Source organism: Arvicanthis niloticus, chromosome 9, assembly GCF_011762505.2.
Source record: "Arvicanthis niloticus isolate mArvNil1 chromosome 9, mArvNil1.pat.X, whole genome shotgun sequence".
In the NCBI taxonomy this organism is placed as follows: domain Eukaryota; kingdom Metazoa; phylum Chordata; class Mammalia; order Rodentia; family Muridae; genus Arvicanthis; species Arvicanthis niloticus.
In genome coordinates this window covers 74,331,201-74,343,927 of record NC_047666.1, presented here as the reverse complement: position 1 = coordinate 74,343,927, position 12,727 = coordinate 74,331,201, and the positions used below count along the sequence as shown (strand labels likewise).

Sequence of the window (12,727 nt, the reverse complement as noted above, 5' to 3'; positions counted from 1 at the left end):
ACTGGGGGCTGGCAATCCTTAAAACCAAGAGGGACAGAATTCACAAATCCAACCAAGGGTTATTATTAGAAGTGAATGGTGACAAAGTCGCGTGGAGGAAAAAGCCCAATGGCAAGGCCATTGACCAGTCTGTCATCTCAAGTAGAAATCAAATAACGTCTGTCCTATAGTCTTCCGTATCCAGATTGACTGCTACCTTCAGCGAGCTCCGTACTGCTCAAAAGGGGTTTTATTCTACTGCAGACACATCCCACATGCTCCATACTCCTAAAAGGCAGATGAAGCCAGACAAGTGTAGTCACTATATACACCATGGCCTTCTGGGAGCTTGATACCTATTTATTTGGAATGAGGTAGTTTCAAATATACACAGCAAGAAAATGGGAAAGACGGATGTACAAACACTGAGACAGCCCGATGAAAACATAAAGTTGGGTAATGGGGTGCTCTCTGTCAAGAGCAAATTTAAGCATACACACCGATTCTGGTCCTACCTCTGTCTGTACCATTGACATTCGATATGAGCGCATTTCTGACACCAGCCCTAAGATGTCCACAAATTCGTGATCTCGAATGTGTTGCAAAAGCCTGTCCAGGGCGATGAAGGTTCCTGTCCGTCCCACACCCGCACTGCAAAAGAAGGGTCAGATGGCACGTGAGTCACACCCGGCTTCTGCGTAGCTGGAAACCGACTGGAGATCTCTAAAGCAGACAGACAGCAACGTCTGGGGAAACCTATTCTCCCACAATGCCTTGCGTTTCGCTGGGTCTGAGAATGCTGTGGCGACTGGCACTGTTTGGAGGTCACATTTTTGACCACCACTGCTCATTCTCTGAAGAGGTAAAGCTTTGCACCGTTTCTGCTCTGGTTTTGGAGCAAAGTGAAGACCGTACACTGAACACCCCAAGGAGGAGATGGTTCACCCTCCCCTTAAGGCAGGAATGCATGTTAACAGCCTCAGATGTCATTCCTGGAACCTAGATTGACACAGCTCAACCCAGCTCAAAGGTTTAGATGACAACCCCACTGCCTAACTCCAGCTCTGGGGCCGTAAACATCTGTATGTACGTATGTACGTGGTCAGCTCACCGTCTTGGCCAGCCATGCGGGACACGTGCCTCTCTACTGACTCAGCATGAATCTGTACGTATCTTCCAGTGATCTTTTGAATAACTACCTTGAGGTTGAACTCTTCTCATCCAGTGCCTGAGCCCCAGTGCTAAGTAAGGGTATGGATAGATACGGACTGGTATTGCCAACTCCCCACATAGGCTCCAGTTCTGCGTGTTAAAGTCAGTTCTACCCTTCTGCCAATCGACCGCAGAGCCAGAGGGTTCCAAACTCTAAATTACATTGACACTCTGGGTAAAGAGACAGTTGAGCCAATTTAGACATGGAATTTGCTAGAAGAAAAGCAAAACAAACTAAAAGCCTTGAGTTCAGAGCCCAGTCTGCTTTCTCTATTAGATAACTCTTCTCTCCCGGGGCTTCTCAGATAAAGTGATCAGACACCAAATGTGCACTTGTGAAGTCACATGCCGAGTGGCACCTGCGGCCAGTGTGAAAGTAGTGTGTGAGTTTGACCCCACATCTGCAAGCGGCTTTATTCTCAGAGAATTGTTTTGAGAATAATCTCATTTTCAGCAACATGCTTTGAAACTGCAAAAGTCTAAGTTGGGCAGGTGAGAAGGACCAGCTCCTTTAACAACTTAGCAGTTCACAAGCTTTGCTGGTCCTGAACATGCACACACACAGGGTACACACATACAGTGTGCACACATACATGTGCACACAAAACAACTGTGCGTTCACACACAAATGTGTACACACATACATACACATACATACATGTGTATTGTACACATACCTCATCAGATAAATACAAGATCAGATTCTACAAAGCTTCTCAAGATAAATCGTACATATTATGTACACATACCTCATCAGAATACACACACACACACACACACACACACACAACATTACAGGACCAACATTTTAGCTCTCCAAGACAAGGTGCTTGATCCAATATTTGAAAGGTACTTGCTCAGGATGGGATAGCCACCGATGTGTCCCCTAACACCCATCCCCCCCACTTTTACCTCTGATATGCATCCAAAAGTTTTGAGCCTATATAACCATTTTATAACATCTGGTCACTAGGGTGGATTTTGTGCTCATTTGTGGGAGGGCAAGGTTTACTTCAGAGGTAACACTCCCCATAAGGAATTGGCATGAATTGTGATTTAAAATAATGTTACAAGCCATTCGTCCAGTTTTATTTTAGGTTCTGAATTTCCAGAAGCAATTTTGAAGTGCAACCACATTTATCTAATACACCAAATATTTTTATGTTTTCATATTACTTACCTTCTCTTAAGGCTGATTAGACTGTTTTGAGCCATGAGAAGCTTTGTAGAATCTGATCTTGTATTTATCGTGCAATATCTACTCTGGATTTTGGTGGTGGTGTCACATGGTACCTGACCTTTGGAGACCTATGTGTCTAGATTAGAATCTTAATTTCTCTATGTTCTAGTTGAATAAACCTCTGAAAAATCTTTGCATTTCTCTGTTCTCGTGTTCTTTTGCCTCTAAAATTGGGTTAATAATATTTTAAGCTCATCATAGTGGCATATGTCTATAATTCCTGCAACTAAGAAAGCTGAGGCAGGATAATCACTGCAAGTTTAAGGCCAGCCTGGGTTAAGGAGTGAGTTCAAAGCTATACTAGACTACAAAGTAAGATTCTGTCTCAAAAAGAGAAAATTTTAAAAAAATGTATTCTATAGAGTATAGTTATGAAATAACTAAATGGTAAGTAAGCAGTGTTTACAGCAAAACATCAACTAAGTACATACTTAAATAATAATTTATGATGAAATCTGATCAAGGTTTGATGGGGTCGGGGAACCCATGTTGTTTGTGATGGCTAATACTATCAATTTAACAGATCCAGATTTGCCTAGGAGACAAACCCCTGGCATGCCTGTGAGGGCTTTTCTAGACAGGTTGACTGCGGTGGGAAGACCTGACCTGAAGGCAGGCAGAACTGCTGCATGAGCTGTAGCTTTTGATTGAATAAAAGGAATGCTGCATGTCACCAGTATTTATCTCTCGAGTCTCTCTTTGCTTCATGATGAGGCTGCCTTAAGCCCTTACCACCCTGATGTCCCACCGAGACAGACTAAACCCTTGAACTCAGCCAATTTCCCTAAAGTAGCTATTCTCGGGTATTTTTTGTCACAAGGGTAAGACAGGTAACGGACAGGAAATGCCATCTGAGGTCACCTGCAGTGGATGATCATGGGCCCTTTGCTCTTGGTGGCTTGCTGTCGGACCGTGTATACAAACTGCAGGATGCTCTCTGCGGCATTTGCTGGAGGCACACCATGATCGGGCCAGGCTGTGTAGTTAAAATGCATCACATCCTGCACCTCATCAGCCTGTAGGGGAGAAATGCCAAAGACCACATTTAGTCACCTTTTCTACACTTAGCATGATCAGAGCCACCACTGAAGACCAAGGGGATGCTACAATCTCCTTTTTAGCACCTATCTCTTCCGAGCTCAGCACCTGCGCGGTCCTGCTCAGGTCCTAAGGGGAAAGGCTAGTTGTGGCTGTATGAAGTCACACAAGGTGGCCACATAGGCTAACCCATATCTGTTAGCCAGTGGGAAAGAACAAGAGCTTAGGCAGACTTGGGTTGGCATCCTGACTCTGCCAGTTAGAAGCTGCCTCAGCCCTGGCCAGTAAAATTTTGGAAGCTACTCTTGCTTCTACTTAGAGCTCTCTGCCAGCCCAGTGTATCACTTTCCCTGACAGTGGAATCCTGGTCCCTCGCTCAGAGACATCCTCTAGACCATGAGTTTTCCAGGGAAACTCCCAAGAGGTTGAATTCATGAGCCAAAGCATCCTGTAGGTTGTGTTGTCACCAGTGTGCAATGATCCATCTCTCCACCTGGACTGGCCAGCACTACAGTGGCATTCCTATTCCCAGCATCCTCAGGGGATCTGACTGAAGTTTGACTCCAGCTGCATCCACAGCTGTATATGGCACATTCCTTTGACCCTTGCATATTTACCAAAAATACACTTTTTAAGCAACTACAAAAGGCGTTTATCGGAGAAGTTCTGCTTTGAGATCTGAGAGGAGGAAACCTGGTCCAAGACAGACTCCCTGGGCTTAAGTTTTCTTGTATCTAAAAAGGACCCAGCGGTATCAGACCTACATACACTAGGCACAGTGACAGGTGGTGCATGTGACAGATCACAGTCATCAAAATGAGTATGTAATCACTAGCACCCGCTTCCATCTGCCCAGTCACTTGTATTCTTTGTTCTAGGAACCTGGGATAAGTCAGTTGGGGGCTTTTGGGAGTCCTGCTTGGGGTTTGATTATATAGACACATCTGTACAGTAAATATAAGGCTGTTGGCCAGTTTGTTGAGTCAGTCTCTCCTTCTGCCCCAGATCCAGCCACCAACTCTTTATTCCTCAAATTCCACACTTCCTTCTCCCACAGAAAAGCTATTAGCATACAGAGTGGGAGAGACCTCTCCCCTGAGGCAGCCAGGTTTCAGCAGGTGAGGAAGTGATAAACATTTATATATCCTGCCAGCCAGGCGCCGCTGGCACAATCAGCAATCAAGACTACAGAAACACACCTTCACAGCCAGTTGATACGATATGTGTGGGGGTGGGTTACCCCAACAGTGTATTAATCCTATTCATATTGGCCAAGCTGGCTGGTGTCTAACTTTGAGTACCCGTGGTGTGGAACGAACACGTGCTCTTCTGCACAGCTTATTATGGATGGGTTACTTTGAACACTTTGTGCTGCCTGTGGGTGGCAAGGGGCAGTGGGTATAGCTGAAGAAATGCAATTGTTATCTCTATAAATCTTACTGTGAATTTGCACGTTATTTATATAAAAATCTACTTATATAGATGCGAATGCTGCTTAAGGCGGCTCAGTTTTGCTCTTTGCAATTCATTTCTCTTTGCTTCCTGAATATAAACGTGAGTTCCAGACCTTCCAAGGTTTTTGCTAGAATATTCTCTCCACTGGGTGGATTGTAGGCTCTTAGCAAGTTTGAGGAATGAACCAGACAGTTGAGAAGAGTCAGATGTGGGAACCAGCCTCACGGTTAACAACAAGAGAACGAATCATTCTTCTAACTTGTTGGAGACTAAGTGGAGTTGATCTTGAAGGACCCTTATTCTGGTGACTATATATCCAGCTTAAAGAGAAATTCAGTACCTGCTGATCACCATACCATCTCTGCATGGTCACACTCCAATGCAGCCAATTTGAAAATGCAGTCAGCTAATAAATAAAAGTGGATGTAAAAAGAGGAAAAGCACCAGTCTGTCACCGGTCTCCCCACGGCTAGGAGGCAGGACCACGGAACTGGCAACAGGCTTTTCAGTTGTTAGCAAGGCTCAGGGTCCACAGGAAGGGATAACTTGTTGCTACTTACTCAGTTCACACCAGTCTCCACACACTGCGAAGCAGCAGGCTGGTGCTGCAGTCATTTTCCTTGTTTAAATGAGAAAACGCTTCTGTTGGATCTGACCCGCTTATCTTAAATTCTCTTACCCCGATTTTCTTATTTTATGTGTTTTATCTTGTTGAGAAGATACCCAGGAACTTTACACATCTCAATATGGAACAAAGAAAGAAGGGCAGGCAGGTATAAACAAAACCTTAAGAGGAAAAGATTGGTTCCTACAGATCGATGTTTTATGACCAATTTAGACTGTCAGCTTACAGCCAAAAGAGGGCACCAGATGCTTGTAACCTCTGAACGGCCCTATAGGCAAACACTGTTGTTTTATTTCTGTTGTTGAAACTCTTCATGTTTGTCACTGGAGGATGGGGACATCATTTAAGACCAAGGACAAGAAGCATTTTATTGATCACAGGATGATCTGTGTAAGTCTTCCCTGTAGAGGGGGCAGGCATGAGAACAGACCCTAGATTGTACTCTATATCTTTTCCTGGTTTTGTTTTATTTTCCCTGCTCCCAGATGCCAACCTGGGAAAGATTTGCTCTCTATTCTTTAGAAGTTTGCACTGGCTTCCTTCCTGAAACAGCCCAGAAAGCAAATTCGATTTAAACGGCATTAAGATTGTGAAATATCGCCTCTGGTAGGAAATCTATTGACTTGAATAGTGCTTTATTAGTTTTGAAATAGTCATTCTCCCATTCATTCACTCCAGGGAGACAGAGCACTTGCTGGTGAAACTGTTAGTATCCGGTGAGAGGAAGAGAAGAAGAAAGAAAGCTGTCAGGACAGTGTGCTTAGATGGAGCGGCACATAGGGGGCTCTGAGGTAGGCAGGAAGGAGCTGAAAGCCTCAGACCTGGAAAACTGGATAAAAAGGCACACTGCATTTGAGCAGCCTGCTTGGGGGAGCAGGATGAGCTGGTCAGTTCAGAAGAATGGAACAGATGGAACGGCCTGTTACATGCTCACAGGGGTGTGCCTGGATTTGTTCACACACCACAGAGAAAGCTACTGTCAACAACTAGTAGTTATGAACGGCTTGCTTGCTTTCTCTCTTTCTGTCTTTCTGTCTTTCTTTCTTTCTTTCTTTCTTTCTTTCTTTCTCTCTCTCTCTTTCTCTTTCTTTCTCTTTCTTCCTTCTTTTCTCTCTCTTCTTCCTTCCTTCCTTTCTTTTCCTCCTTTCCTTCCTCTGTGTGTGTGTGTGTGTGTGTGTGTGTGTGTGTGTGTGTGTGTGTGTGTAGGGTTCTTAACAGACAGCCCGTTCCAAGGGAACTACACTAGTAGAAACCATATCCCATGGAACGTTTATCTATAGAGAGCAAATGGGATGGCTGACTGAAGTGAGCACCGGAGTGTGGGGCAAGTGAACTAACTGTGCCACCAGACAGAAGAACTGGTAAGGTTGAGCAGGCCCAAACCCCAGGAAATCTCAGAATTGAGAACGGAATCGAGAACGGCAGGCATGGGGCCAGCTCCCTACCAAACTACCTGATCTGTAGCATAACCATTACACCCCACTGGGAAGACCATGACAGTTGGTCCTATAGATAAAAACCTGAAGTTCTCCATGCTAATTCGATATCTAGATTGGCCCCATGTTTAGCCAATGAGCTTCCCTTCCTGGGCATTCCTTCCTGTAAAAGGTATTTAATCTCTGGTACACCCTGAGTAAGATGCCTGCATTCACATTCACCATCAAATAAAGCAGTTTAGACAAGGAAGGAGGACCATTTCCTTCATCAAGGATTTCTGGGGTTAGGGGGTTTATTATAAGGAGCCACACTAAAATCTCCCGAACAAGGCCTTCTCTTTTTTAGCCACTCTGTACACTCACTCTCAGCACTCACTCAGAACCAACCCAGATACCTCCCTCATCCCCTGGCTCTCTGTTTTTCCCTTCCTGCCTGGTGCATAAATGTCCTGAGCGGGAGTGCAGACCCTCAGACTTCCATTCCTTATTCCCAGTGGTATCTCAGTGTCTGGGTACACAGGAGACTGAGAACCATAGCATCTGTCCCAGACCCCCTTGTTTCTCACCGGGAAACATGGGCTGGGACTCCTATAAAAGACTATGTTCTGACTTCCTTGAGCAGCTAGCTGCTGAGGCAGACATGCAGCTCGACTGACCCTGGAGCCTAGCATTGACATGATCAGCCTGGGTCTAAAGACTTGTCCACAGAGACAGAAGCAAGGCGAAAAAACTGGATCTTTCTAGAACTCTACCTACCTTTAAGGGAAACATGTAACCATAATTAAAAAGATCAAGACATTAAAACTCACAGAACAAAATTCTAAGTAGCAAGTCTCGGTTCCAATGTTTAATTTGAAATGCACCGGTGCCTCCCACACCTTGCTCTGTGTCTTATCTGATTAGTACAAGTGGTGAGAACATCTCTCTCTCCAGTTGTGGCTAACAGCCCTGCACAAGTTTGAGATGGACCCATGCAGACTTTTCTTTCATCTCCTCTGGCCTTTGAAGACAGCACTGCATCCAAACCACCCTTGATAGAAGCAGTAACTGTATGGAAAGTCAGATTCTTTTGTCTCTAGCAGCATGGCAGAGCCTGATGCGCTCACAATCTTACACAGTGATGGTTTGATCTCCAGGCTCTTGTGTGTTGGCGGTGGGGTATTATTTGGATGGAGAGACAAAGACCACCCTCCCTGAATCTTTTGGAAACTTACATAGTTGATCCGGAAGTGTCTGCTGGTCCAGTCATCCTCCTCTTCCTCAGAGACCATCTCCACGGTGATGTCCCCATAAGCAATGGGTTCTTCTGTGAAAGGCCAGTAGTGGTCACATTTTACCTGAGGCAACAATAACGTGATTTTAAAAGACAAAGCAAAACAAAAAAGAAACCAGGAAAGAAATGGAGTCTGTGCTCACTGCGGGGGGTAGCGATAATCCTCTTTTCAAAAGATTCGTGCCTCCCCATGGAGAAGATGAAAACTAAGCAACTTCAGTCCCCTTCCTAACAGTGGACACACCCCCGTGAATGGGGCAGGCATGGCCAATGAGCACTCAGCCACGTAAGTACACACCCTTCTTTTCTCATTGCACTGAGTGAGCATGACGATGATATGGGACTTCTGCTGCAGGACCATCTTCCAGAAATCATTTCTGGTTTCCGGCAGTGGACCCTGGGTGGCGATGTACTCCTGAGGTGAGTTGTATCCCTGAAAGAGGAGTGAGAACGTCAACCCTTCACCAGCCACCATCACTGCCAGACGCTGTTGGCTGTTCTATACCTGGGCGGACAACTGACATTTTGCTGCTGCTGAACTTGGCAAAGGATCACACATCTAGATCAGGTTTCCTTCAGCTTATCATGAGAGCGGTAATCAGAGGGGTTATATGGGTCGGCGTGGTTTTAAGCTCTGCATTTTAGAAACCTATCAAATCACATCCACACCTTTTTATGTCATCCACAGTGAAGCTGTAGCCCTTTGAATCTGGGCTCTGGAGTCTAAACACAGGGGAGAGGCCCTTCAGTGTCGTGACCTTCCTGCCTCTCTGCTAGTCTCTCACAGGGGGCTGTCAGCCTTTCCCTCTGTCAGATAGTGGTTCTTAACCAGCAGGTTGGGACCTTATTACGATTCAAATGACCATTTCATAGGGGTTCCATATCAGATACCCCGCATGTTAGATAAATTTACATTATGACTCATGATGGGTGCAAAATTACAGTTATGATGGAGCAACGATATGGTTGAGGTCACCACAAAAATAGGAACTGTATTAGAGAGTTGCAGCACTAGGAAGGCTGCGAGCCACTGTATCCTGTATTCTGAACAACAACAGAAACTGCTTACTGCTCCTGGCGCTCGCTCAGTCGTTGGGTGGGGACAGCTGCCGCTTCTTCGTCTCATTTCCCTTAAACAGCTACGGCCTTCCACTGCCTGGACTGTGCGGTTTTGAGCTTTGGATAACTGTTTCTTTCTTTTTTTTTTTTTTAATTTCTACTTACAGGAATATAATTGGCATTAATGTAGTCTGCTCCTTCCTCTTCGTTCATGGAGACCAGCCTCACCCGGCTGAAGTCATCTATGAAGAGCAAAGAGAAAAGACACACTAAAAAAATCAGAATGGAAAAAAAAATCATTCTGACAGTCTCCATCAGATACCAAGTCAAATCGAATGCTGAGGAGGGAGGTAAGCTACTGTAGTCTGAGGAGGGAGGTAAGCTACTGTAGTCTGAGGAGGGAGGTAAGCTACTGTAGTCTGAGGAGGGAGGTAAGCTACTGTAGTCTGAGGAGGGAGGTAATCTACTGTAGTCTTAGTGTCTCCTTTCGATAGCACACAACTACCTTTGAGCCTCACTTCCTCAGGTCTTCCATATCTGGAAAAGTCATCTGCAAGCGCTTCAGGCAGGAGCTAAAATGTCTTTGTGACCATGTGGAAAGCTATAGCGTGTAGAGTAAATTTATGATTCTCTTCTCAAGCAGGGACATCCAAAAAATCCACTACCTTACCCAGAGAACGGAAGTCACATAGGCCTCTTGAGATTATTATTATACTTATTAGTTTAATTTTTGTTGCTGGACATGAAATTCAATGTTTAAGGTGAGTGTGCGTGTGTGAGTGTGTGTGCGCATGCACAAGCGCATGCATGCACATGTATGTGTTCACCTGCCTGCATATTAAGAAATGACTACTGGAGTTAAGCAAACAAGCATATTTGTATCTCATATTGTTATTCTTTTTGTGTAAAAGTATGCAGATCCCACTTCATTATAAAACTTTCAGTGCTCCACACAGTGTTATTAACTAGAGTCCTCATGGTGTGTTTAGACTCCCTAGGCTTGTTCATCTCTATAAAACTAACGTGTGGCGCTCTCATGATGCTCTCCTGCGATCTCTCCCCAGCCCCAATCCTGGTTCGCTCTCTCTTGGGTATTATAGTATTATTGTTGACCTGTTTGACTTCAGCTTTTTATCATGGTTATTTCTCCCCATTCTTTTTCCTTTAACATATTCTGGTTTATGTGGCTAACTTCTTTTTCAAACTTTTCTTTATTGATGTATCTTTACCCTATGTGGTGTTGAGTTTCATAAAGAAAATCTCTGGTTCTCGACAGTCACCAGGTATCAGTTGGACTCCCTCTCAAATTCATGGGCTCTTTGACCCTTGATTATTACTGTTGCCTATATAAATATGGAAGTACAACCTGATCAGTTTATTAGTGTTGCTTATATGTAAATTACTTCAGTGTTGACCACTTGGAGTTAGATAAACAGGGAGCTCACCCCTGGGGAGACCAATGCTCCCTTTCTTAGCAGTCATTAGCTGCCTGGAGTCCTTTGTCTAGGGGTAGGGAGAGTCCAATGCTCAGATGCGATTTGTGTGAAAGTGGTGTAATGAAACCTCCCCTTCACTGTATAAGACCAATGCCCCAGCCAGGTCCAGGAAGTCTCAGCGCTGGCCCTGCGGTTCAGACCACACCTGAATCTGGTTGGAAAATAGACTGATTAAGCTGCCATAGCAAAGCTTTGACCTTTAAAAGACAGGGCTGGGATCAGGGCTATTGACCGTCTTACATGGCAGGATGTTGGTGTAGCGGTTTTTACATCGGTTCAGCGGAAGATCTGCAGCGAAGTGTGGAATATCCAGTCCAATCAACTTCAACTCCTGCAAAGAAGAGAGAGTAGGTTTGAAGTTTCTGTACACAGTGCAGATTGGATGGCTTACGGTTCACCTTGGACTCCGTCCATGGATAAAACTTCAACATGCCCTTGGCTAGCTGATATTGCAGAGATTCCTTCTAAGGGCAGAACGAGCTTGCTGATGCAATCCGTTCTTGTCGGCTCACTCTAGTCAGTGAATCTGGATAGAACTTGGGTGAAATCAAAAGTTCACTATGGCTTTCTTTAGTTTAGTTTCTTTTCCTGTCCTCTGCCACCATTCAGGAAGAGTTCCTGAGCAGGAAAGCTGCCAGTGTCAGGATGAGGAGACTACTTGATTGATACCCACAGCCTGAGGTAGAAAGCACCCCAGTGAGACCACGCATCTATGAGTGTGAAAACTAAGCATTGCAGGGACTCAGGTCTTAAAGGTTGTTTGTCAGCATCACTGCAGTGAAGTACTGGCTACTAGGGCATCTAAACAGCTTGAGCTTCTCACAGATCATTCATAGAAGTAAGATCTATGCGGGAGACGGAGGGTGGGAGGCTTGGAAATGAAAACACATTCCAGGATTACGATAAAAATGACAGCTCATGTAGAAGTCGTTCACATAAACCTCTCCTATTCCGTGAGGAAATGCGGGTATCTGTTTTCTCATAGAGTTAAGCCTCAAAGAAGCAGAGGGGGGTGGGGTGGGGGGGAGAGGTGGAGTAAGGAGTAGGAAGCAATCTCCAAGTTGTAAAGTAGCAGATTAACAGTCTCTAAATACTGGTGACAGGACCCAAAGAAGAAAGGTGAATCAGCAGTGTGGAGGCGAGCACCCTAGAACAGAAGGTGGCACACGGGATCTGACCTGTCAGATCTACTGACCTGTCAGGTATCTTCACCACAGCCCTTACCACAGCAGGCACTGGTTTTTCTCTTACAAGCAGACAACCAGTGCAGCTTAAAAGATTAAGTGACTGTAAGAAGCATTTCAGCTGTTTATCCCTGTGTCATATAAAAAAAAAATAATAAGGAGGTTGCTATACTCCCAGGTCACCTAGCTGTCCACATTATGGTCTACTGGGATGGTCATTTCTGGGCTTATACCATATACATCTAAAGAAGCAAATTCAGCAATATCCTGAAACACTCCAAGATGCATTTTTATTGTTTTTATTTTACGCATGTGTCAGTGCAAGTGGACGCTCTGTGTGTCTGTGTGTGTGTGTGTGTGTGTGTGTGTGTGTGTGTGTGTGCTACAGAGATCCTCCGTGTTTGGCTTTACTTGACATAGTGTGTGTCGTTTTTGTAAGCTTCTTGAGGCAGCTGAGAGACAATTTGCCATACGTTTTGCTTACACTTAATGAGTTCAGGTTTTTGCATGTGTATGTATACGATGCGTGTGCATGAGTAATGGTGTGTTGGCACATATGTGGGTGTGCCCGTGTGGTGAAGTGGATGGCTTTGGTGGCTTCCTTAATGGCTCTCCACTTCATTTGCCAAGGCAGGGTCTCTGACTAAGCCAATTAGCAAGGCTAGCTCATTAGCTTGCCCTGGGGGTGCTTTGTCTCTGCTGCCTGAGTGCTGCGATTACAGGTCACCCC

General features: G+C 45.0%; 1 protein-coding gene across 5 annotated transcripts in view; it reads right to left on the bottom strand.

Annotated features, from left to right (window-relative positions):
* The window catches only part of Ptpro (protein tyrosine phosphatase receptor type O), a 216,303-nt gene that overhangs the window by 19,682 nt on the left and 183,894 nt on the right, over positions 1–12,727 (bottom strand). For all 5 annotated transcript variants that reach the window (XM_034511956.2, XM_034511957.2, XM_076940702.1 and 2 more), the window contains 6 exons: positions 11,054–11,144; positions 9,483–9,559; positions 8,557–8,691; positions 8,200–8,322; positions 3,293–3,447; positions 495–630 (listed from right to left, as the gene is read on the bottom strand). In XM_034511956.2, the coding sequence (XP_034367847.1) occupies positions 495–630; positions 3,293–3,447; positions 8,200–8,322; positions 8,557–8,691; positions 9,483–9,559; positions 11,054–11,144 (717 nt within the window). The remainder of the gene's footprint in view (positions 1–494; positions 631–3,292; positions 3,448–8,199; positions 8,323–8,556; positions 8,692–9,482; positions 9,560–11,053; positions 11,145–12,727) is intronic.